The sequence below is a fragment of the Carcharhinus amblyrhynchos genome, chromosome 1, assembly GCF_965287045.1.
Source record: "Carcharhinus amblyrhynchos chromosome 1, sCarAmb.v2.hapA, whole genome shotgun sequence".
Classification (NCBI taxonomy): domain Eukaryota; kingdom Metazoa; phylum Chordata; class Chondrichthyes; order Carcharhiniformes; family Carcharhinidae; genus Carcharhinus; species Carcharhinus amblyrhynchos.
In genome coordinates, this window is record NC_137324.1 from 32,048,674 (window position 1) to 32,076,023 (window position 27,350).

Below are 27,350 nucleotides of genomic sequence, written 5' to 3' on the forward strand. Positions count from 1 at the left end.
TACAATTGTACAGGGTATATTTGAGACCACAGCTGGAGCATTGTGTACAGCATTGGTCTCCTTATCTATGAAAGGATATAGTTAGAAGCAACCCGGAGAAGGTTCACTCGACTGATTCTTGGGACGAGGGGTTATCCTATGAGGAAAGGTTGGGCCTGTGTCCACTGGAGTATAGAAGAATGAGAGAGGATCTTATTGAAATATATAAGATGCTGAGGGGACTGGACAGGATTGATGCTGAAAGTATGTTTCCCTAAGTAGAACTAGGGGACATAGTTTAAAATTAAGGATCCTCCATTTAATATGGAAATAAGGAGATATGTTTTCTCGGTGTTGAGTCTGTGGGATTCACTTCCTGAAAGAGCAGTGGAGGCAAGGATGTCAAAGGATACCGGGTATAGGCAGGAATATGGAGTGAAAGCAATCAGATCAGCCACACTCTTATCGAATGACATAGTTGGGCTTAAGGGACCAAATGGTGTACTCCTATTGCTAATTTGTGTGGTTAGATGTTCATAGATCAACTGGAAGACAGTTTCAGAATTCTACGACTGGGTGTTGGTTTAAGAAAGTGATTCTAACAATGACCCAATCACAGTGTCTGCATTTTGAATTTGAGTATGAGAGGGAGACCTTGAGAGAGAATCTCATCTCCTTGTAGAGGATACTGTAAAATTGCTGTCATCCCAAACTTCACTGCCGATGTCCTAATTTACGAGTTCCAGTCATTCATTGCCCCATGTTTACTGAATGACGTGATACCCTGTTAAGAAAATCTTGATTTTTAAAATTCTCATCCTTAGTTTCAAATCCCTCCATGACTCTCTTTCTCTGTAATTCCCTTCAGCCCTCAAACATTTGAGATTCCGGCCTCATGAAAATCCCTTATTTAAACTAATGAAAGACTGGTGGCTGTGCATTCAGTTGCCGAGCTCCAAGTTTAGGAATTACTTCCCTAAACCTCTCTACCTCTCTATCTCTCTTTGCTTCTTTCAACCTATCTCTCTGACTAAGCTTTTAGCATATGCCCTAAAATCTGCTTATGTGATTTGGAGTCAAATTTTGTTTTATAACAGTCCTGCGAAGCACCTCCTTGGAGCTTTTTATCATGTATTATTAATATATTATTATAGGCACTTCATAAATACAAATTGCTGTTATTTTCTAGGGTTACATTGTGTTGCCCTGATGCTGGCTCTACTGTACAAGCTTATCCTGTAGCTAGTCTAAAGAGCTGATGGCATTTTTGTTATGTATTCTTTTGTACTTATTGGGGTAATTCTCAGACCCTTGAAGGCACCAGAGCAGGTGAATAGGAGAATTAAGATTGCATAAGGAGCCCTTGCTTTTATTAGTCGTGGCATAGAGGGTAAGACCAAGGAGGTAATGTTGGAGTTGTACAGGGCCACAGCTGGAGTACTGTATGTTCTGGTCACCTCACTATAGGAAGGATGTGATTGCACTGGAGGGGGTACAGAGGACGTTTACCAGGATGCTGCATTTGAGTTGTAAGGGGAGACTTGATAGGTTTGGATTGTTTTCTTTCAAGCAGTGAAGGCTAAGGGGGAGACATGATTGAGGGGTATGGACAGGCTGAATAGGAACCCCTTAGTTGAGGGGTCAGTCATGAGGGGGATAGTCTTAAGGTGAGAGGCAGGGGATTTGAGAAAAAGAAACCACTGAAGGTATTGTGACACTGCTTGGGAATGTATTGGAGGCCAGAAACTGTGCAACCTTTAAAAAGTATTTGGATGAGCACTTCAAACTTCATAACATTCAAGGTCATGGGACAAGTGCTGGAAAATGGGATTCGCGTGCCTTTTGTGATAGTTATAATTAGTGCAGACTCAATGGGCCAAAGGGCCTTTTCTGCTCTGTATGACTCTAACTCCAATTTAAATGCTTACAATAAATAAAAACAAAACAATTGGGCTTTGAGGAGCATCTTAAAGAAGGGGATGAAAGGAGCCTAGAGAGGCAATTGCAGAGTTTTGATTCCAGGTGGCAGAACCATCAAAGGTGAATACACACAAGGCCTGTATTGAAGGGCTGCAGTGATCTCAAAGGGTTGGAGGGCTGGAGAAGGCTACAGAGGTGGAGAGCAGAGAGGCCATGGATGGATTTGAAAACTATGAGATATAAAAATTTAACAGAAAAGTTAAGTTTTCCAGGGGTACCTTGTTTTTAAAAGATGTGCAGAAGTGAAAAAGGCAAAATACATGATTGATCCCCTAATTTTGTCCAGCACATAGGCTTCTTTCTTTTGAAAGTCCTCTCACTGGCTGGACTGGACTGGCCAAGAGATAAGCATCCTCATTGTTGGGGAGATCAGAGGAAGATTCATCTACGTGTACTGGTACTTGGTTGCACAAAAGAGGGAAGCATACACTAAGCTTAATCTAAGAATTAAAAGGGAATGGAGTCGAATAACATTTTGTACCTTTAGAGACTTCACAGTAAAGTGGGAGCCTATCAGTGAAACTGACAGAGTGACATTTTCAAATTATTGCTTGTAGACAACTGGACTGATGGAATCTTGGATCAGTGGTATGGTTAAAGCCCTGCGAAAACAGGAAGTACATGCAAACATCATTGTGGTCAACTGGCTTGAGCGTGCACACCAGCTTTACACAGTGGCTGCCAACAACTCGGAGGTGGTTGGAAGAGAAGTTGCCATGTTTGTTGACTGGCTACAGGTAAATGATATTATACACAATGCAGCAGAACCTTACTGTACATCCTAAATCAAACTTCTCTTTTTAAAGTTGATTATCATTGATCTTGCTTGCATGGCTATCGAAGCTACAGTTTCCAATGTACTGATGTCAACCAGTTGCACATTGCTGTAACACATACTGGGAGGAGTACTGTCCAGCAAAAATACGTTCAAATCAAACTCTAAACGGCATTGCAGACCTTGGGGAATGACCTGGGAAACAGGAAAGAAGCTAATCTGTATTGGGGTATGGTTCATTTGGACCCTGTTTCCCTCAGCCCTGGCAGTGAGAGAAATGTTTAAGTGTGAGAAGTGGCAGGCTAATGGACTATGGATGAGCCATCACAGATGAGTGAGAATTTCTTTATAACCTGATGTGCACACAGGTCACTGCTTATCAACAGGCGCTGAAACCGTGGCTGACTTTGTTTTTTGGATATTTGACCTCTCTTAACCTAGCTTACTGGGTTCGACCAGAAATTGAAGCTGAGATATTCTGTTTTATATTGCTGTGCTGGAATGAGAGGCTTTAGTGATGAGGAGGCCCTAGAAAACCTTGAGCTGCTTTATAAAAGCAGGGAAGGCTAAGACAAAGTCTGACTGATATGTATAAAGTTGATGAGTTTTGATAAGGTACGTAACTAAAGAACTTGCATTTAAAAATCATCTTCTCTGACCTTAGGATGTCTCAGAGTGCTTGATAGCCAATTAAATAATCCTGATGGATAATGTAGGGAACCACAGAGTGCCTAGAGTGCAGAAGGAGGCCATTTGGCCCATCAAGTTTGCACTGACTCTCCGACAGAACATTTTACCCAGGCCCAACCCTCCCTGTCCCTGTAACCCCATGCATTCAATCCCCCTAACCTATACATTTTGGGACAGTAAGGGGTGATTTAACATGGCCAATCCATCTAACCTGCATATCTTTGAACTGTGGGAGGAAACCGGAGCATCTTGAGGAAACCCACGTAGATGTGGGGAGTTCCAGTCTCTTCTGTGCTCTAGCTCTCTCCGGCTGCTGTCTTTTGAAAAGAGGTCCTTCAGCAAAAACTTTTGGGAACTACTTGTTTGAGCATGCCTTCCAGTTCTGGAGTGGGTCTGAACACCATTGGTTCAAAGTTTATTTATTACAAGTAGGCTTACATTAACACTTAAACGAAGTTACGTGAAAACCCCCTAGTCGTCACACTCTGGTGCCTGTTCAGATGAGGGAGAATTTAGCATGGCCAACGTACCTAATTGGTACATTGAGACTGTGGAAGGAAGCCCATACAGACATTGGGAGAACATGCCAACTCCACACAGACAGTGACATAAGAACATAAGAACATAAGAAAGAGGAGCAGGAGCAGGCCATCTAGCCCCTCAAGCCTGCCCTGCCATTCAACAACACCATGGCTGACTGTCGTGTCTCAGTTCCACATTCCCGCCCCCTCCCCACAACCCTCAATCCCCCCGCCCACCAAAAACCCATCAACCCATGTCTCAAAAACATTTAGCGAGACAGCCTCCACCACTTCAACAGGCAGAGATCTCCAGAGATTCACCACCCCCTGAGTGAAGAAGTTCCTCGTCAACTCCACTCCAAACCGCCCCCCCTTATCTTGAGGCTGTGCCCTCCAGTCCTACTGTCCTTTCTGAGCGGGAAGAGCTTCTGCACCTCTATCCTATCCATCCCATTCATCATCTTATACGTCTCAATGAGATCTCCCATAACGAGTACAAGCCTAGTTTATTCAGCCTCTCCTCATAGTTCAACCCCCTCAACTCCGGTATCAGCCTAGTAAACCTCCTCTGCACTCCCGCCAAGGCCAAAATATCCTTGCGTAAGTGTGGCGACCAAAACTGCACACAGTACTCCAGCTGCGGCCTCACCAATGCCCTATACAGCTGCAGCAAGACCTCCCTACTTTTATATTCAATCCCCCTCGCTATGAAGGCCAGCATCCCATTTGCCTTCCTGACCACCTGCTGCACCTGCAGGCTGGGTTTTTGCGACTCATGCACAAGGACCCCGAGGTCCCTCTGCACCGTCGCATGCTGCAGTTTTTCGCCATGTAAGTAATAGTCCTTCCTACCATTATTCCTACCAAAGTGGACAACCTCACATTTGCCAACATTAAATTCCATTTGCCAGTTCCTGGCCCATTCACCCAGCCTATCTAGATCCTTCTGCAGACTCTCCACACCCTCCGCACAATTTGCCGTTCCACCAATCTTGGTGTCATCAGCAAATTTCGACACCATACACTCAGTTCCCTCCTCCAGATCATCTGTATAAATGGTGAATAGCTGAGGCCCCAGCACCGACCCCTGGGGCACTCCACTAGTCACCAACCGCCAATCCGAATAGCACCCATTGACCCCCACTCTCTGCCTCCTATTTGACAGCCAATCCTCTATCCACGCTATACCCTACCCCCAACTCCATGCCCCCTTACCTTCTGTAATAACCTCTTGTGAGGCACCTTGTCAAACACCTTCTGAAAATCAAGAAAGACCACATCCACCGGCTCTCCTCTATCCACCCAGGCCAGGAATCGAACCTGTGTCCCTGGCACTGAGGCAGCAGTGCTAACCATTGTGCCACTGTTCCTCCCTTCAGAGGTGAGTGGATTGCATTGTGAGCTCAGCTGACACTGAATGCATTCTGCTGCAGTGTTATTATTGATGCCTAAGAGTAGGCTGTGACCACAACCTTCTCAACCTTCTAATGATATCAACAAATTAAATAAGTTATCCAAATATGTGTTTTTGTGCTGAATGTGATGAGTAATTTTTAAAACAATAGGAATTGGGGAAGATTAGACAAGGAACTCGCCAAGGCTCTTTGGTCAGCACCTTCCAAATTCAGAACTGCTACCATGTAGGGTAGCTGATACCTGGGAATACCACCACCTGCAAGCTCCCCCGCAAAGCCACTCATCATTCTGACTTGGAAATATATCACCATTGCTTCATTGTCCATCCCTAACAACAGCAGTTCACTACCACCTCCTCGAGGGCAATTAAGGATGGGCAATAAATGCTGGTCTAGCCAGTGACACCAACACTCCATGAATGAATAAAAACAAGTCTTTAATTTATAATATTTGAGAATACATGGAGTACAGAATAACACAATTGACCATTATTTTCTTTATGAATTTACTGTTATTGGATATAATGAGATTTGCAGTGACAGTGGACGCTGCAATAACCTGGATGCCTTTGTCTTGCTTAACATTGAATTTGGAAAATTCCCCTGGCAAAACCAGTTGATTCACCAGCTTGGAATGGAGTAAAGAAACAGCTTTCTCACTGGGAGTGTTAATCTCCAGTCAGCTGCTCTACGCTTCCACCTGTAGCGTGGAAGAGTTGGGCAGTCTTTAGCTCAGTTAATCAGGCAGTAATGCCAGCATAATATCTCCTTTCTGTTTTTGGTTTTGTAACCTGGTTTGAGTACTGACAACACATGATGGATTGTATCATATGGAGGGATGATTGTCTTTGTGTATGGTGTTAGTGATTTAATAAACTTGTTTATATAAGCTGGCTTACGATTTTGACACAAGTTTCACAGAGGGAGCTTAGCAGAAAGGCATATGTTCTTACAGATTTAACATTTTAAATTATGTATAGGTAATGACTAGATAACCTGAGTCAAACTAATCCTTGCCTCTGGGTTTTGATGAAACCTAATTTAAACTAATGGGTTGGCATATTCCCTTTTCTGGCAGTAATTCACTCATTAGTTGGATGTTGGCCAGTTCAAGTTCATGACATTAAACTGGTAGCTTTATTAAGAGAGGGTGAGAATAATAGGAATATCACACTTAGGGTCAGAGAGGTTTACAGTAGGAAACAGGCCCTTCAGCCTAACTTGTCCATGTCATCCAGTTTTACCACTAAGCCAATCCTAATTGCCCATGTTTGGCCCACATCCCTCTATACCTATCTTGCGCATATAACTGTCTAAAAGACAAAATTTTACCTGCCTGTACTACTATCTCTGGCAGCTCATTCCAGATACTCACCACCCTCTGTGAAAATAATGCCCCTCTTACCTTTGGAAAAAGATATTGACTATCCAGCTGATCTATGCCTCTCATTATTTTATAGACCTCTATCAGATCATCCCTAAGCCTCCTACGTTCCAGGGAAAGAAGTCCTGGTCTCATGAGCCTCTCCTTATAACACAAACCATCAAGTCCTAATAGCATCCTAGTAAATCTTTGTGTGGTGATAGTCCGTCCTGTAGCAAAGGAGACAGACTGGGGGGAAAAAACAAAGTGCTGGAAAAACTCAGCAGGTCAGGCATTAAATGTAGGGAGAGAAACAGGATTAAAGTTTTGAGTCCAATATAATGATTCTTCTAAACCCTTTAGGTTTTTAAGAAGCGTCATATTTGTCTTAAAATGTCATATCTGTTTCTATGTCTACAGATGCTGCCAGCCCTGAGTTTTTCCAACATTTTCCATTTTAATTTCAGATTTCCAGCATTCGCAGTAATTTATTTTTATTTTTGAGGCAGAATGGAATGCTTGCCACTGAAACTAGAACTAGAAATGTTCTCCACTGATGATCCATCATATTGATAACAAAAAAAAATAATAGTTTTTAATGTCACATGTTAACATTTTGATTCTTAAAGAACTTGCATTTCTGTAGCACCTTTCATTCCCGTTGAATATCCCAAGACAGGTTACAGTATTTAGTATTTATGACACTTTGCAGTATTTCATTTTGAACTGTAGTCACTGGAATGACAGGAAAATGCAGCAGCCAATCTGTGTACAGCTAGGGCCTGCAAGCAGCAATGTTTTTATGGTGATAGCTGAAGAATAAGAATTGGCCAGAGTACCAGACAAACTCCCCGACAGAAAGTGCCATGGAATCTAACATTTGCACGCACTGCCTAAACATCTATCTCCTGGAACAACATGGTACACTGTTGTATTGTATTGTCAACCTCCATTGAGGTCAAGTCTTGGGGTGGGACTGGAACTCACTCACTCAAATGTTGAGAATGCTACCATTGAGCAAGGCTGGTATTTAACAGCCACTAAAGCTTGTGGAACTTCTGGAAGGCCAGATAGTCATGGATGTGGGCTTCTAGCCATGAAACCTGTGAATGCCATCCTTCAAATAATTGTAGTAGTCAATCTAGCATCCAATTTGCTTCTCTTCCCGCAGCAGACTTTCATATGTTTCCATAGCTAGTAATTCTCAGAACAGGCCGCCAGTCTGTTGCCAGGGGCTTATAGCTTGAAGGGCTCCACTCCATATCAAGCATGACTGAGCAGGAGTCACTCTTACTGATGCAATGATTTCCCATAGTTCAGTTAGGTATAGTCCAATGTTGACTTTATTATGGTGAGATTGGAGAGACCAGGAGTCTCTCACTCTTATTGCCAAACATTGCATGTCTTGAAGGATTTGCAGGTGGACACACTCAACCTGTTTGATCACATTATGAATGCACCTTTCTTGGCCATCAAGTCCTGGGATGGAACTTGAACTCCTGGCTCAGAAGCTCAGACGTTATTCAGTGTGTCACAAGACCCCTTCCATCTCTCAGAGAGACCACTAATTGCCAAACCCCATGGTTCAGTTAGACAGAATGCTCTGGGGAGGCTTTATAATGAAAAGCAGCATTGCAGTTAGCTGCATAAGGCTAAGAACTGAAATACCACTCTGGCCTATTGTAACCACTGGATTGTGGTGACACTCAGTCTAAAGTCACATCTTATGCCCCTGCAGGATACAGGGCCTTAGGGACCTAACTTTCAGTGGAACAATGGAAATGGCATTAATATAGTGACAGAATTTGCTGTCCCACCAGGTTAGATATTTCTTCTCATTTTTAGGAACATAACAGGTAGTACTAAACGAGTGACTTATTTTTCTCAGCTGTTACAGAGGAAAGAAGATTGTCTAATCACAAATTTTAAAATCTTCTCCAACTGCAGCAGATATCTGAAGTACCACATCATAAAATACATGTGATTGGCTACAGCTTGGGAGCACATGTTGCGGGATTTGCAGGAAAAGCGACGCAAAGCAAAATAGGACGGATAACAGGTATGAATTGGTGGAGATGGGTTGAACTTTCTGATAAATGTGTGTTAAGTGTATAAGTATTGAAGATGCATTTGACCAAGGTATAGTCCAATGTTGACTTTATTGTGGTGAGTTTGAGCAGTTCTGCCAGTTCATCCCACAGGATGTATCAAGTGGGAATAAGGCCCTTCTGAGAATGGGATGGGATGAAAATTGTGGTTACTTGCCTCCTGGCCCTCATTGCAAAAAATCATTGCATGAAGTGGTATCTCTGCACAATATTAAGGGAAGGAGCTTTGATCTATTGAATTGGGAAAGACTGTTTTACCTGGTTGTGGAGTCAGTTGTGACACAGTGATTAACACTGCTGCCTCACAGCTCCAGGGACCCGGGTTTGATTCCTGGTTGGGTCGGTGTCTGTGAGAAGTTTGCACATTCTGCCCATGTCTGTGCAGGTTTCCTCTGGATGCTCCAGTTTCCTTCCACAGTCCTAGGTGGCTAGGTGCATTGGCCATGCTAAATACTCCCTCAGTGTACAAGAAAAGGCACTGGAGTGTGGCAACTAAGGAATTTAGATTGTAACTTCATTACAGTGTTAATATAAACCTACTTGTAACACTAATAAACTTTACAGCAACAAGAGCCCAGTAATTTAATGTAATCATCAATGGGGAAGTGTCTCTTGGAGAGTAAGATGTGGGTTTTAAATGAGAATAGGGTCAGGCCTAGCTGTGATAATTGCCATTGTTGAATACTGTGCCACTGTTCAGAATCTGTTCACTTGTTCTGTTCACTGTTCATTTGGCCCATCAAGTCAGCAATGGCTCACTGAAAGAGCATTTTACTTCATCCCACCCCTGTTCAGATTGCTTCAATCACTTAAGGAAGGCTACAGTTTGTATCCCAATGAGTCCCCTTGTTCAGGTCAAGAAGTGAGGAAAATCACTAGTACTTCTTAGTAACAAAAGCAGACTACCTCCATTCAGGACAGGAAGTCAGAAAACAGTGAATGTAGAGGAGGTAGTTGTGTAATGAATAAAACCACTTTTTTTTAACCAGGTTTAGATCCAGCTGGTCCACTGTTTGAAGGTACTGACCCAGATCGGCGACTTTCCCCTGATGATGCTGACTTTGTAGATGTGCTACACACGTTTACATATGGTACTCTGGGAGTTAGCATTGGCATTGAACAGCCTGTTGGTCATATTGATGTGTATCCAAATGGTGGCAGTTTCCAGCCTGGATGTGGCCTTCGTGATGTCTTCAAGGCCTTGGCCTATGGCAGTAAGTAGTTATTTCGACCCTTCCATTTTCAAATTGCTTGTTAATTGCAACTTGTGTTCATGAAGAATATGATTGTTTCTCTCATGGGTCAGTTAGTAAAATCATTGTGTTTTATTCCTGTTTGGCATAGAAGTTTTATAATTGCTCTTCACTGAGGCTTATTGGGTGCAATCTTACCAGCCGTTCACGCCGTGTTTCCACTGCAACAAAGTTGGAGAATTTGGTGGCCAGCCAAATCTCCGTTCGCTGTGGCGGGTTGGGAAAATCCCACCAACGTGAACAGGGGTAAGATTCCAGCTTTTGTTAGTATTTGAGCTGTCCCTATTTGAAAGCAGCCTAATTCCTGACTTCATTGTGAATAATATCACAGGTGTTTACAAAGAAGATCCCAGGTTTGTTCTCCACCCTTGCTGATTTCAAATTAAGCGACAGATAATGGAACATTTAGAGGGAGAGAACAGTCTCAAAGCCATGGAAGTCTGTCCCATTTTTGTAGGTTAACTCCCTCCTTCTCCCACCATCTACTTTATCACATTACCCCTGTATTCCCTTCTCCCCACAGAGTTCAATCACTTGTTTCTTGAATCCATTTGTATTCCACATCAATCGCTTTTACTTCAATTTATTACACAAAACATGTATGAAAACTTTCCACCAAATTTTTATTTACTCAAAACCTTCTAATTTTTATTCCTGTGCCTTGATATCTGAACATGTTAGCTATTGTGGGTCAATTTTATCAGCTCTCTTCAAAGTACTGAAAACTCAATTAGATTTGAATGAACAAAGAGCAAAGGCCCTTCAGCCCTTCAAGTCTGCCCTGAACATGCTACCCCGCTCTGAACTAAAACCCCCCATACCCTTCTGGGGACCATATCCCTCTATTCCCATCCTACTCATGTATTATCCAGCCGCCCCTTAAAAGTCACTTTCATATTTGCTTCCACTACCTCCCTGGTAGTGAGTCCCAGGCACCCCCCACCCTGTGTGTAAAAATGGGCCTCTACTATTTGTTTGTGTCTTCTCTGTTATGATACCAATCCCAACTATTAAATGCTAATTGACGTTTTCAAGACTTTGAAGCGAATTGCCACTCATTTCCATTCCCAGTTTTTATCTGCTGACTTTTAAATATCATCTCTCAGAATATGGACATTGCTGAAAGGGGTATAACTAAAATGGGCAGCAATTAATGCTCAGTCCTAGTTGCCTGTGAAAGCCATGTCTAAACAATAAGTATGAATATTCATAGAATCGTGGAGTCCCTACAGTGCAGAAGAGGCCATTCAGCCCATCGTCTGCACCAGCTCTCTGACAGAGGATCTTTAGTTCTTCTCCCTTGTCCTATCCCTGTAACCCCATACATTTACCATGGCAAATCCATCTGAATTGCACATCTTGGGCCACTAAGGGGCAATTTAGCATGTCCAATCCACCTAACCTGCACATCTTCAGACTGTGGGAGTAAACCGGAGCACCCGGAGGAGACCCATGCAGGCACGAGGAGAATGTGCAAATTCCACACAGACAGTCACTCAAGGCTGAAATTGAACCTGGGTTGTTGGAGCTGTGAGGCAGCAGTGCTAGCCACTGTGCCGGCCTAATGTGATTAGCTTAGCTGTGACACCCTCCATATTTGAATAAGCTCTGACACCCACTTCCCAGGCCACTGTTAAAGGATTGGTGAAGTACAGGTAAATAGCCAGCACCTATGGAACCGTAACTGAGCTCTTTCAGTCCCTTTAGGAGGGCTGAGAAGAACATGTTGAGATTGCTGAATCATTTCCTTGTTTCTGTTGGCAGCTATCACTAGCGTTGTTAATTGTGAACATGAGCGTTCAGTCCACCTCTTCGTCGACTCCATCCTGAACCAGGATAAACAGAGCCTGATGTATCGATGCCCTGACACTAAGACGTTCGAGAAAGGGATGTGCCTCAGCTGTCGGAGGAATCGCTGCAACAAGTTGGGCTACAATGTCAGGAAAGTCAGAAGTAAACGTAGCAACAAGATGTATCTGAAGACAAGAGCAGATATGCCCTTTAAAGGTGAGAAGCTGGATAGCCTGGCATGATGGCAGATTCAATATCTGTCTAAATACCTAAAAACCTTTTTGAGAGCTGGAAGGAGTAATAAGATAACATTACTCTTGGAACTCTCTCATATGTGAGATTTATATGTATGTATTTAAAAACGCCTCAAGGCGCCTCCTACGAAAAGCAAGTTAGTTCAAAGCTGAAGAGCAGGTAACTCCAGCAAACATCCAATCTATCCTTGTGTTCCATCAGTGGCAACTCTGAAACTAGAAATTCACCCTGTGTTAATAGAGGCACAACCCAAGACTAACCACTACACTTATGCACATAACAATCCAATCATCTTGTCCTTTGAACAACTGGGATCTGCACTGTAAACAAACAATCTCAAAATAACCCGGCTCTCAAACCAGAACTGAATCAGACGGGAGCTTTGAAAATGTATTGTCTCATCTTCAATGGATTGAAATATGTTTTACGTTTCTTTTCCAGTTTTTCATTACCAGCTAAAAATGCACTTGTTCAGTGGAGAGGAATTACAAGATTTGAACCCAAAGTTTTATGTTAAATTGTACGGGACCAATGGAGACAGCAAGAAGACCAGTATCGAAATGTACGTAGTGCATGCCTATGATAGCTGATGGAGAGGTGTTTGGAATGTGTGCTGGAAGTAAGGGCAATTTTTGCGTGTTTAGTGGGAATGGGGGAGGAAAAGCAGACGAAATTGCAAGGTAATGGGAAGGAGGCAGGGTGAACATTGGCTGTGGATCACTCTAATTGCCCTTCCCCTGCTTTCTGCTGGGCTGGCAGGGTTAAAATCTCTTTTAAAATCTCCAACGCTACATTCCTCAATTATAGACCCTTCCAATAATTCTTATTTAAATTTTGTTTTCTCCTGCTGCTGCGAGAACATTCAAATTTTGGAATGGTAGAGCTATTAACTCAGAGGGTGACTGCTTTCCTCACTATATAATCAAACATGATTAATTAACTGGAGGGTGGTTGTTTCTGGGAAACCACTCGAGCCCAGTGAATGAAAGAACTTCCATTTCTACATGTCCTTTTATGACCTCTGGAAGTCACAAAGCACTTTGCAACCAATAAAGAAATTTGAATTGCAGTCATTGTAGGAAATATAGCAGAAATGTGCGCACATAGCAAGGAGGTAATGATCAGATAATCTGGTTTAAGGATGGTAATAGAGGGACACCAGGGACTACCACTGAAATGCCAACTTAGATTTAGTGCTCAAGCCTCAGAAGTGGACCTTGAACCCACAACCTCCTTATTCATAGGTGAGAATGCTACCAACTCAGCAAAGGCTGAAGGATAAATAGGATCCATTTAGAGTTTGTAAATCTATATGACAGGAATTTGACTAGTTTTAAAACAGTCTGAATCACAGAAACCCTACAGTGCAAAAAGAGGCCGTTTGGCCCACCAAGTCTGCACTGACCACAATCCCACCCAGGCCCTACTCCCATATCCACCTGCTAATCCCTCTGACCTACACATCTCAGGACACTAAGGGGCAATTTTTTAGTATGGCCAATCAAGCTAACCTGCACATCTTTGGACTGTGGGAGGAAACCGGAGTACCCGGAAGAAATCCACGCAGACACGAGGAGAATGTGCAAACTCCACACAGACAGTGACCTAAGCCAGGAATCAAACCCAGGTCCCTGGAGCTGTAAAGCAGCAGTGCTAACCACTGTGCTACCGTGCCGCCCTTATTGCCTTTATTGGTGATAATATTAAAAGCCCAGTAACTGGGCCATTGATTTTAGAAATTGCATTTATATCTTTAGTATAGACTGTGGGTAGCTAGTGATGAGTAAGGCATGGCTTTGTATTTCTGAGTATATAAAATTCAAAGCCTTACAGTGCAGAAGGAGGCCGTTCGGCCCATTGAGTCTGCACCACTTCACTGAGAGAGCATCTATCGGAGAACTGATGCAGATCAATGGGCTGAATGAAATAGAGACTTAGTGCTCAGAGGGTGAGTGAAGTAATGTTACACAGAATCTTGCCAGCTTCAATCCCTTTGCTTGTTGGACATTGTGGGTGGGATTCTCTGGTCTCCTAGCCATGTGTTTCTTGGCAGCAGGAAGCAGCTTGTTAGTGGCAGGATCATTTGGTCCTGTTGCTGTCAATGGGAATTCCCACTGATTCCACCCCACGCTGTCAGGAAACCGTGGTGAGGGTTTGCCATCAGCGGGATTGGAAGTTCCTGCCAGTGTGAATGACTGAAGAATTCAGACCGGTATCTCACAATTATAGAGATGGTCCACTGGGCACCTCTGGCACTAAACCAGCATCTCAGGCCAGAGGAAGGTTCACTTGATTATAAAAATAAACTGATGGGTATTGATAGGCACTTGATGGGTATCGATAGACCTTGAGCAAGCAACGTGGGAGGAACGACAGTGGCTATTTGCCCAGTGAGTCAGTGACAGCCCCAGTCTAGTCACCAGTTCTGACAGGATTTATCAACCCCAGCCTAGAGAAGGTCAATCAGGCTGAACTTGGGCGTGGACCCTCCAGGCGCCAAACATCCTGCTTTCTCTCCACGTATCAGCCACCCAGCAGAATCTGGGCACTATTCTGAAAGTTTCTCATCTGGGAGTTGCCTTCCCTGAGTGTTACCCTACTGAAACGAGCCGGATGAATCTTTAAACCCTACACCCCCTCCACCTCCTCTAGGTTCCTAGCAGCTCTCAGATTAATTTAAAGACTTCCTGCCACACTCTCCCCACAAGGGCATCTTTGGGGTCTTCACTATTAAATCAATGACTGTGATGGGCAGCTGTTTGGCTGACGAGTTTGGAAGATTTGGTGCTACGAAGTGTCTAATTTTAGTTTTCTTACAGACCTGAACAAATTGCTGCAAACAGGACAAATTCCTTCCTTGTCTGCTTGGAGGATGACATTGGAGACTTGCTGAGAATCAGACTGATGTGGGAGGGGTCCTCGTCGTCCTGGTCACTGTGGACACAGTTCAGAAGTCTATGGTATGGGTCAAGTTCTGATGAAATGGAAGACTTGAAAGAACTGGAAATAAGGAAGATTCGAGTGAAGTCTGGGGAAATGCAGAAGAAGTAAGTATGAACTTACCTAGTGCAATCTTTGATGCTAGTTTGAACGGGGTTGATATTGGATTGGCTGCCAGTTATACACCCCATGACTATTATTATCATTAAAGGTAATGAAAACCAACATAAGGATTTGTGTGTAGCAGGCAGCTGATCTGCTATTAACCCATTTATACTATCACCAAAAAATGAGATAATTTACATCTATGTTTAAAATTATGTAGATGGTCAAGTGTTCAGTCTAATGAGAACCATCGCTGGTTAATTTTAAACTAGTTCCATAGGCAGTGAATTTCCCCAAGACTCTTTTCCATTATTCCTTGTGGGCCAGGAAAAGCAGGGGAACTTGCCCCCACCCACTCAAGGGAGATTCAGTCTCCAATCTACCTCATGCCCTGGCACCCCACCCGTGTATCCTTGATTGGCAGTCTTCTCCTCTCAGCTTCCACTTGCACATCCCACCGGTCCTGAATACTGATCCCATTGTCTAATCCTCCCTGGATCTCTCCAGAGGGCCAAAGGACCCTCCCTGCAGCCTCTTGTTGCTGCCCACCCCAATCCTGGCCAGGCTGTTCATTTCACCAGGCAGGAAATGGAGTTAATTGGGTCCAACTGTTAGATTTGGCAGAACCTCCTGTGTCTCTAACCTTGCTGGGTTCTTCAACCGTTTTCATCTGGAGCCACACTTTCTGGCAAATAGGGGCTGACCTTCCAGCGAATGTATGTCCACTGTATGGAACTGGCATCATGAAGATTGTGGAAGTAGTCCCAGTTTAATTACATCTCTTTTAGAAGATGAGAGTTTGGGTTACAGTGCAAGAATAATTTGTATGTGACATATGGTAGATGTAACATGCTTCCGAAGAGCAAGCAGCCTTGGACCTAGGGCTCCCAAAGCTCTTCACCATTGAGGTTTCCCCGAGCTTCTGGTTGCTCTGCTGTAATTCCATTGATCAAGAATGATTGCTGTGATTAGTCACCACTCTATTATCATTGCAACTAGGTGAAGCAGGTTGACTGTAGTCTGTCTGTTATTTAACAATTACTGTGTTCATAAGTTGTAATGTCAGTACCTCTCAAAAAGCTAGTGCATCAAAATACTAGAATCATAAACAGGCCACGCACAGCAGACTTAAAGGAACATGGACTTTTACGTACTCTTGGGTGCCTGTACCAGTAAGAGGCAGTCTGGCTACCTGCCAATTCCAAGAAGTTTGACCCACTATTTAATTAGTTTAGTGCGGGGGGGGGTGGTAAAGGTGATATTTTCCAGGGATCCCAGGCATGATCATGTCTAAGATGCCCAGATAGGGCCTACTTATGTCACCTAGTTTGTCAATATTCTGATGTACCATTGCTGACCAAGTGTCACACTCTGAGCAATGGAAATCTGGGAATTCCTGATGTAGGAAATCTCCACCATTCTCCGAGCTGCTTCCTGGATTGATGGTTATGTTTGGAACACTCTGCTCCCAAGAAGCCATCCAGGAACTCCCACTAGAAAGTAGAGTCTTTCCATTGTGCTATTATCGGAATTGCAAAGGTAGTGTGCCGGGAGGGCTACCCTTTATGTTTATGGTGCTTGGAATAGGTGTAAACTGACTGACAGAATTTACATGGAGTAGCTGTTTCTGGATTTAGTTGGTCATTTCTGTCTATTAAATATCCATGCACATGATGAAACCAATAGATTCGTTTATATATTTGCATTGTGTCAGTCTCCCAACTCACATTGATGAATGGCATTGTTCCTACAGGAGGCCTAACCTGATCTGAGTATCCTGTGATCCACAACTATTGTCACCATGAGCTTGGAGTTCCTGTAACAATACCAGGCCTTGGTTTCATTCCCATTCTGCTAGTTGTAATTCACAGTGTACTTAGTTATGAGAAGGCAGATAAAAATGTTACCGTACACCTTTTTGTTGTTTGCAATCCTCACTGCCACAGTTTTAGAACATACAGCACAGTACAGGCCCTTCGGCCCTCAATGTTGTGCCGAGCTTTGTCCATACCCAAGGTCGAGCTATCCCACTCCCTATCATTCTGGTGTGCTCCATGTGCCTATCCAATAACTGCTTGCAAGTTCCTAAAGTGCCTGACTCCACTATCACAGCAGGCAGTGCATTCCACACCTCAACCACAGTCTGAATAAAGAGTCTACCTCGGACATCCCTCTTGTATCTCCCACCATGAACCTTATAGCTATGTCAGTTATAGTTTTGTAGGTCAGTTTGCTAAACTGTTTTTCTTGACTGAGTGGATTTGTTCCCAGGATTCCTTCCTGACTGCTTTATTTTATATTTATAATCTCAGTGCACCTCTGAGCTCTCTCTCGTTCCTCTTAAGTTACAGGTAAGTTTTCCTACTTGGGCTTGCTCCTTTCTACATCCTCACTGAGTTGTAATCAGTAATTGGCACCAGTGCTCGGTGTTGTGCTAGTGGCACACACCTGTTTACAAGTCTGGTTTTCACACGTGCTTGATTGGACATTGTTTTAATGAAACAGTATGTGTGTGTTCCTTGCACCCACTTCCACTGAAGGTGTGGAGTGGGCTGTTCAGCACCATGGTTCAGGGACTGAGTGAGATGAGACCTGGAGGTTGTGGGATGTCGAGTACCTTCATGGGGGATGGGGGTAGGGAGAAGAGTCCACATCATCTTCATCTGCCTTTTCTCCTGCAGCAACTGGTGCTGCTCTGCCTTGCTTCATGTCCTTCTTCCATTTCTCCCACAGAGCTAGAGGAAAGTTAGAAAGATGTTGCTGACCAAACATCTCCTTTTGCACGGTGACTGGTATAAGGCAGAGTAGCACAGCACCTCCTGTTTTTAGGTGACGATCAGAGTATTTCCAGTATGAAAGTTGACAGTGTTGGTGAAGTCTTGACCAAATGTCCCAAAGTTTCCCAGCACATTTTCAAAAATCCTCTTCAAATCTACGGCAACAATTAAGAAGCAATATACTTAATCAGCTGCTCAGGAGCTTAGGAGAGGGTGCTTGGTCAAAGACAATCCATTAAAATGCTGTGGAACCTCAGTAATGAGTGCAGCAGGAAATTGACATTTCAATCAGCTGCTTAACAATCTTCTGAGAGAATCTCTACAGTACAGAAAGAGGCCATTCGGCCCATTGAGTCTGCACCGAACACAATCCCACCCAGGCACCGCCCCACATCCCTACATTTACCCACTAATCCACTTAACCTATGCATCTCAGGACACTAAGGGCAATTTTAGCAAGGCCAATCAGCTTAGCCCGCACATCTTTGGACTGTAGGAGGAAACCAGAGCATCCAGCAGAAACACACAGACACGAGGAGGATGTGCAAACTCCACACAGACTGTGAGCCAAGCCAGGAATTGAACCCAGGTCCCTAGAGCTGTGAAGCAGAAGTGCTAACCACTGTGCTACTGTGCCTCCCACAGACTCTGGTTTTATTGCAAACATCAGATCTTATCAAGATGACATCTTGTGCTAAATGTGAGCAAAACTGGCATTTTTATTTAAGATAAATCTTGGCCATCCACAAGACTCAAGCCTTGATTTTTCACCTTGACTTCGTTTAATGTGTAAAAGTCCTTTGCTGATGTGAGGACGGGCTAAAGCAGATTAATTTACAATATGATATTTAAAGTTTATTTATCAGTGTCACAGACAGGCTGACATTAACACTGTAATGAAGTTACTGTGAAAATCCCCTAGTCGCCATTCTCCAGCGGCTGTTTGGGTATACCGAGAGAGAATTTAGCACGGCCAATGCACCTAACCAGCACTTCTTTCGGACTGTGGGAGGAAACCGGAGCAGCCAGGGAAACCCACATAAACACAGGGAGAACATGTTGACTTCCCATAGATAGTCACCCAAGCTGGAAATCAAAACCAGGTCCTTAGCGCTGTAAGACAGCAATGCTGACCACTGTGCCACCATGCCACCCCTCTTTTCTGAGGATATCTTCTCAATTCTGTTCCATTCTTCATTTGACAGATAGCTTAACTCACTTTATCAGAAACTCTGGGGATAAAAATGGCAGGATTGCACCCTTCCATTGGCAGATCACAGATCTTTCCTCTAATCAGATCCAGTCTATGAACTTCCTCCTGTGCAGATTTAAAACTTTATTTCCTGCTTGCTGCATGTGCTGACCCTTAAAATTTGTAGGGTCTGATCACCCCCACAGCCGCCTTTTTAATAGGTGGTCCTATCTTTTGTAACATTAGTCCTAAGCAGCTACTTACTCCCACACCATCACAGACATGGATTCACAATTAGTCAGAGTAAATATTGTTTTCACGACATTCACTGGATTAGTAACTTGATAATAATCTGGAACATGAATACTCTTTAAAAAATCCCAACCTCAAACTCCTAAGTGCTTACTAATTATCATCCATCTTCAGTCTCTCCTTCCTCTCCAAAATCCTTGAATGTGTTTTCTTTTTACCAAGAACTCTGTCTGAATTCCTGCAGTTATATTTCTCCCCATCCCACAGCAATAAGGCAGCCTTGACTAAAGTTATGACTGAAATTCTCTGTTTATTATGATTGTGTTGGATTATCCTTCCTGATCCTTCTCAGATTCTCTGCTTCTACAAGTGGGATCTTACCATCCTCCTCCAATGCTGTACCTATGTTGTTCAGTTCAGCTGAGCTGCCCTCGCTTAGATTTACTCTTATCTTTCTAATTCAAACCATCTGATCTGTGAACCATGTTTGGTGATGATTTAGAACATATAGAACATAGAACATAGAACATTACAGCGCAGAACAGGCCCTTCGGCCCACGATGTTGCGCCGACCAGTTACAAAACAATGACCCACTAACCTAAACCAATCCCTTTTCGTCCATAAACCTATCCACGGATCTCTTAAACGCCCCCAAACTAGGCGCGTTTACAACTGCAGCAGGCAGGGCATTCCAATCCCTCACCACCCTCTGGGTAAAGAACCTACCCCTGACATCCGTCCTATAACTACCACCCCTTAATTTAAAGCCATGCCCCCTCGTGCTAGATTTCTCCATCAGAGGAAAAAGGCTATTACTATCCACCCTATCTAAACCTCTAATCATCTTATATGTTTCAATAAGATCCCCTCTTAGCCGCCTTCTTTCCAGCGAAAACAACCCCAAATCCCTCAGCCTCTCCTCATAGGACCTCCCCTCCATACCAGGCAACATCCTGGTAAACCTCCTCTGCACCCTCTCCAAAGCCTCCACATCCTTCCTGTAATGTGGGGACCAGAACTGCACACAGTACTCCAAGTGCGGCCGCACCAGAGTTGTGTACAGTTGCAACATGACGCTGCGACTCCTAAATTCAATCCCCCTACCAATAAACGCCAAGACACCGTATGCCTTCTTAACAACCTTATCTACTTGACTCCCAACTTTCAGGGATCTATGTACACATACACCTAGATCCCTCTGCTCCTCCACACTATTCAAAGTCCTCCCGTTAGCCCTATACTCGACACATCTGTTATTCCTACCAAAGTGAATTACCTCACACTTCTCCGCATTAAACTCCATCCGCCACCTCTCGGCCCAGCTCTGCAACCTGTCTAAGTCTACCTGCAAACTATGACACCCTTCATCACTATCTACCACACCTCCGACTTTGGTGTCATCAGCAAATTTCTCTCCCAACTTTAAAACACCATTGTGTTAATTCCCTAAGGATCAATCTGCATGCCTTGCCCCAGACAAAAAGTCAGCATCTAAAATGTACACATATGACTCCCAGTTCAACTGCACTTACAACTTCCAGTTCAACATTAGTCAACCTTATCATTTCCTCTGTGCTGTCAGACTGCTTGTCTGTCTTGGATGAGTTGTAAATTCCTCCAACTAAACATTGAAATGACTGAAGCCAAAAAGTCTGTGCCGTTGACATCAACTGCATTGCCTATTTGGGAGAGGTTGCAGAAATTGGCAGGGCGAAGGTTTAAATTTGTAAATGAGAAAATCAGACTTGAAGTGCTAGGAAGCCAGAGGTAAACGTAGGTCAAAGACAAGAGTGAGTAGAGTTTGGTGTGAGACCGAATATAGTCAGCATTGGCCAGAATTTTACCATCCCGCCCGCCACGGGAATCAGCGTGGGCAAGGTGCAAACAATGGGAAGCTCCTTTGATCTCGGGTGAAATTTTACCATTTCGGGACGGGCAAGGCCGTACAATCTTGCCCATTGTTCATAGAATCTTCAATGCATTTGGCTCATTGAGCCTGCACCGACAGCAGTCCTACCCAGGTCTTATCCCTGTAAAACAACATATTTACCTTCCTAATCCACTAAGGGGCAATTTTCTATGGCCAATCCACCTAACCCGCACATGTCTGGACTGTGGGAGGAAACCGGAGCACTCGGAAGAAACCCACGTGGACATGAGGAGAACATGCAAACTCCACACAGACACTGACCTGAGCCCGGAATCGAACCTGGATCCCTGGCACTGTGAGACAGCTGTGCTAACCACTGTGCTACTGTGCCACTCAGTTGTTCTAGATGAGCTGAAGTTTACAGTGTGTGAAGGATGAAAAGCTGCTAGAGGAGCATTTGGAACAGTTGAGTTAACAAATGACTAAAGCAAGAGTGAGTTTTCAGCATCAGATGGGGGTCAGGGGTTGAAATAGTCAGAAGTTTTTCCCCAGGGTGAAAGAGTGAATTACTAGCAGGCACAGGTTTAAGGTATGAGGGGCAAGGTTTAAAGGCGATGTACGAGGCAGACTTTTTACAGAGGTTGGTGGGTGCCTGGAACTCGCTGCCGGGGGGAGGGAGTGGAAGCAGATACGATAGTGGCTTTTAAGGGGCATCTTGACAAATACATGAATAGGATGGGAATAGAGGGATATGGTCTCCAGAAGGTTAAGAGGTTTTAGTTAAGCTGGGCAGCATGGTCGGTGCAGGCTTGGAGGGCCAAGGGGCCTGTTCCTGTGCTGTAATTTTCTTTGTTCTAATTCATGGAGGTAGAAATGTTCAGTCCTTATGATGAAGAAGATTGGAAGATCAGCCCTGGGTTAAATAAAAATCTAGAGGTAGCATACAGTTTAGATGAACTTGGGATGTGATAAAGGCATTTTTCATTAGAACTATGTTTTAAAAGTTTTGGCAGTAGCCAGCACCCTTTATACCTCATAATTTGAAGTGTCAAAAACAAGTAAAAGAGAGAAATAAAAGCAGCCATTGCATTTTTCCTGGCTTAGAGCCAGAACTGTGTAAGTTTCTTCTAATCTGCAGACCCTCTTTACCAATTAACAATTAAACTCAGACTTTGGGGACTCTGGCCATTGGATCTAGCAACTTAAAGATACAGATCAGCTGGTTCACACTGCTGACCATCTTAAGCAAATTGTGGATTATGTGGTCTGACTCTCCTGTCAGTATGCATTAATCTGATTTTCAATGAACAATGCTGTGGGACAGTTGCCATATTTTGCATTTGGCATGTTGAAGGGTTTACTGGATTTTAATATCAATAATCAGAGCAAACCAATTTAAAAATAGTGAAAAGGGATGGAAGTTGTGTCTGCATTGCATCAATTTCTCCTATGTGTCTGCATTAGAATCTTGTTTCTCCATAGAATCCTTACAGTGCAGAAGGAAGTAATTCAGCCCATCGAGTCTGCACCGACCATAATCCCACCCAGTCCCTATCCCTGTAGCCCCATTTATTTACCCTGCTAGTCCCCCGACACTAAGTGGCAATTTAGCATGGCCAATGCAGCTAATCAGCACACCTTTGGAGTGCGGGGGGAAACCGGAGCATCCAGAGGAAACACATGCAGACATGGGGAGAGCATGCAAACTCCACACAGACAGTGACCCAAGCCGGGAGTCAAACCCGGGTGCCTGGCGCTGTGAGGCAGCAGTGCTAACCACTGTGTCAGCCTGCCACCCCTATTTATTTCTATTCACCCTGGCAGAACGAGATGAAATGTTCTTCTGGCTGTCTGGATCTTATGTGAAGTCAGTTTGGGAAAACTCAACCTCGTGTCTCAGAGGGCTGGAGCTCTTTGTTTGGCACCAACAACAAAGGGTGATTGGTGTATAAAGTATGAAGTATCACACTGCTATGATGGAGGAATTCTCCTGAAGATTATGCTGTTGTTGGGCATAACTGCGTGTTTGATCTGAGAGTACTTGATGCTCACATCAAACAGCCAAGATGGCAAAGTGGTCCATCCTCCAATACAATCATTGAGCATTTAATTCACCCAATAAAAAGAACCCACAATGTCATTCAGTTGACAGAATGACACTGGCTTCATAGACAGGGTGTGAGAATATTCACCCACTCCCATTGCTGGGGAAGCATTGCAGTCTTCAATTAGAGAGAAGGAAGGATGAGAGAAAGAATCAGCTGATTGAAAATAAAAGGCAGGGCGGAGGAAAAAGTTACTTTCAGTTAAATTCAAGCTGCTTTTATTCACAGATACACTTTTTGTGCGGACAATCGCGGAGTCATGAAAATTTCACCAGGAAGTGGAATGATGTTCACCAAATGTCTGGATGGCTGGCCAATCAAAAGCAAGACAAGGTACTGGGCACCATTTCAATGTTTACATCTTTGTTCACACTTCAGGATCTGTTTGTAGGTTAAGGAAAGTTGTAAATTATTTCTCTCATGCCATACACCTTAATAATGTAAACAAAATTCAAATCTATCAGCTGGATATGCATGATGTAAACATTTTGAATATGAGCTAACTCTTGTTGCCACTGCACAGTGACTGGTGCGCATTACTCCCCAAAACCAGACTGACAAGTATTATCAGTGCTCTGGCAAGATACAGTATGCAATGTTGTTAAGGCTCAGGTTTAATTTACTTTCACTATGCTGCCCATATCATTAGTGGAATAAGTGGACAGAACTCTAGTTTGTCACCATTTATTGCAAACAGGCACTAAGTTTTGAGTGTAGTTTTCCAGAACTGATTTTTTTCTTGGCCCAACTTCACCATCCAGTCTGCGTACATGATGCTTAAAATATTGCAGCTGCTAAAAATGCGAACATAAGAACTAGGAGCAGGAGTAGGCCATCTGGTCCCTCAAGCTTGCTCCGCCATTCAATAAGATCATGGCTAATCTTTGTGTGGACTCAGCTCTACTTACCTGCCCGCTCACCATAACCCTTAATTCCTTTACTGTTCAAAAATTTATCTATCCTTGCTTTAAAAACATTCATTGAGGTAGCCTGAACTGCTTCACTGGGCAGGGAATTCCACAGATTCACAACCCATTGTATGAAGAAGTTCTCCTCAACTCAGTCCTAAATCTGCTCCCCCTTGTTTTGATGATATGCCCCCAGGTTCTAGTTTCACCCTCCAATGGAAACAATCTCCTTACTTCAACCTTATCTATTCCCTTCATAATCTTATGTTTCTATAAGATCTCCCCTCATTCTTCTGAATTCCAATGAGTATAGTCCCAGTCTATTCAGTCTTTCCTCATAAGCCAACCCTCTCAATTACAAAATCAACCTAGTGAATCTCCTCTGCACCCCCTCCAGTGCCAGTATATCCTTTCTTAAGTGAAATAAAAACAAGCTGCAGGAAATACTCAGGTCAGGCAGTATCTGTGTAGAGAAAGAGTTAAATTATCAGATTGATGAACAGTTCTGATGGAAGCTCATCTACCTGAAACTTTGTTTTAACTCTATTCCTCTATAATACATAGCTTGAAAGGCAAAGTTAAAATGCTGTGGAGGAGGATTGAGTATCAGAATATACAATTAAAATTGGGGATCAGGAATCAGATTAAAAATTAGGGGGATTTTTTCTTAATGAAGGAAGACTTGCCAAATCATTTACTATGAATGCCAATGAGACGGATAACATAAATGGGTCAAAGAAATAGCTCAATATGTTTCGGAGACTGAAGGATAAAGTGAGAAAACGAGTAGATGAATTGAAATAAATCTAAGTTGCTTTGTTTTTTTTTGTCTTGTCCTTCAATTGTTTTTGTGAGCTTGAGTAGAATTCATATTGCTCATAAAACCTTTTCTTTTCCCTGTTCAATTTCTTCAGTTTGCACTCTTAACATTGCTGCGGTATTCTTTGGAGGGACTTTGAGGTCTAAGCTTCCTGGTCCATGGTTGACTTTTTGCTGGATGCTGTCCTGGAAGAATAACAGCAGCTTATCCTGTGAGAGATGATTCCTGCTGAACAGTTATTTCGTTTACTCTGCTGGGCTTGATAAGCACCCTATACTTCAGTAAGAAGAGGGACTTCCTGAACTTTGGTTGTGATGGACTGAGAGTTACATTTGTACTTTTCCTCTTTTGCAAAGCCCACAAACAGACATTGTGCGCAAGCCACAGCTTCCACTGCAATGACTCCTCCTAATGCTATAAGCCACATTGATTTTTATACTGCTGATAATTTAAATAAAAAAGTCAATTTCACAATCCTATTTGTATATATTGTATTGCTACATTTTTGTACATTGTGGACTTACATTTGTTAAATGCTATTTATATATCAAAGTGCTGTATATTTGAAAATAAAATTATTTTTCTGTAATAATTGGTAAGAGTTGAATGAATGAATAGAGTGCTAAGTTTGACACTTTCTGTTCAAAAGGTTCAGGCTCTTCCTGGTTCTTTGTGATCAGTAGTGCTTCAATCTCTTCCTCAAGCAGCAGTTCAGGCCTCACAGTATCAGGGAACTAGGTTTGATTCCCAGCTTGGGTCACTATCTGTGTGGAGTCTGCATTTTCTCCCTGTGTCTGCGTGGGTTTCCTCCAGTTTCTTCTCATAATCTGAAAGACGTGCTGGTTAGGTGCATTGCCCATGCTAAATTCTTCCTCAGTGTACTCAAACAGATGCCGGAATGTGACAACTAGGGTATTTTGACAGTAACTTCATTGCAGTGTTATTGTAACCCTACTTTTGACAATAATAAATAAACTTAAAAAAAAAACACATTCCCCACCCGCATCTCTTGCCCAAAATGTGTCCTAGAGTCCTTGCTCTATCAGCTAATAGGGGCAAGTCTTCATTGTCTACCTTATCTAAATGTCTTGTGTATCAAATCTCATCATAATTTTCTTTGCTCTAATAACAATCCCAGCTTCTCCAAACTTGTAGCTAAAATCCTTGCCAATCTGGTAAATCTTTATTACATCCTCTCAATGACCCTCGCATCCTTCCTAACGTTGGTGACCAGAACACAACACAATACTCTAGATATGACTAATCTGAGCTTTGTAAAGGTTCAGTAGAATTTCCCTGTTTCTGTACTCAGTGCAATCATTTGCAAAGCCCAAGATCCCATTCGCTTTGCTAATTGTGTTCAATGATCAATAGCATGAACTTGCAAGTCCCACTGTCCCTGCAAAATTGTTAGAACTTTTTCACAAAGTCTATAATTCAAATTCTTATCCCATCTGACACTTCGCTATATTGAATTTCACCCACTGTTTGTATACACATTCTGCTACCTTGTGTCCTGTTTAGGCATTCGCATCATTCTCACTGTCACACCTCCAAGTTTGGTATCATCTGCAAACATTTAAACTTTAAATCACTGATATAGATCAACAAAAGCAATGGTCTTAACACTGACCCTTTGGGAACACTATTGCCTACTATAATCTCAAATCCTCTGACATGTCTCCTGTAATAGTTGGAACTTTGCAAGATTATGGCAAGTCCTTCAGCTATCTCGAAAAACTGCAGCAGGCGACGGTGCAGAGGGACCTCGGGGTCCTTATGCATGAGTCGCAAAAACCCAGCTTGCAGGTGCAGCAGGTGGTCAGGAAGGCGAATGGGATGCTGGCCTTCATAGCGAGGGGGATTGAATATAAAAGTAGGGAGGTCTTGCTGCAGCTGTATAGGACATTGGTGAGGCCGCAGCTGGAGTACTGTGTGCAGTTTTGGGCGCCGCACCTGCGCAAAGATATTTTGGCCTTGGAGGGAGTGCAGAGGAGGTTTACTAGGCTGATACCGGAGTTGAGGGGGTTGAGCTATGAGGAGAGGCTGAATAAACTAGGCTTGTACTCGTTGGAGTTTAGAAGAATGAGGGGAGATCTCATTGAGACATATAAGATGATGAATGGGATGGATAGGATAGAGGTGGAGAGACTCTTCCCGCTCAAAAAAGACAGTAGGACTAGGGGGCACAGCCTCAAGATAAAGGGGGGGCGGTTTAGAACGGAGTTGAGGAGGAACTTCCTCACTCAA

The 27,350-nt window shown here is 43.3% G+C and overlaps 1 protein-coding gene across 1 annotated transcript in view; it reads left to right on the plus strand.

The window, feature by feature from the left end:
• Window positions 1-25,649, plus strand: part of LOC145355270 (endothelial lipase-like) — a 40,501-nt gene extending 14,852 nt beyond the window's left edge. The window contains exons 3-10 of the mRNA XM_080207205.1: window positions 2,517-2,696; window positions 8,671-8,782; window positions 9,821-10,045; window positions 11,849-12,091; window positions 12,572-12,692; window positions 14,950-15,177; window positions 23,601-23,705; window positions 25,195-25,649. Coding sequence (XP_080063331.1) covers window positions 2,517-2,696; window positions 8,671-8,782; window positions 9,821-10,045; window positions 11,849-12,091; window positions 12,572-12,692; window positions 14,950-15,177; window positions 23,601-23,705; window positions 25,195-25,207 — 1,227 coding nt within the window. The 3' untranslated portion in view covers window positions 25,208-25,649. The remainder of the gene's footprint in view (window positions 1-2,516; window positions 2,697-8,670; window positions 8,783-9,820; window positions 10,046-11,848; window positions 12,092-12,571; window positions 12,693-14,949; window positions 15,178-23,600; window positions 23,706-25,194) is intronic.
• Window positions 25,650-27,350: the final 1,701 nt, after the last annotated feature.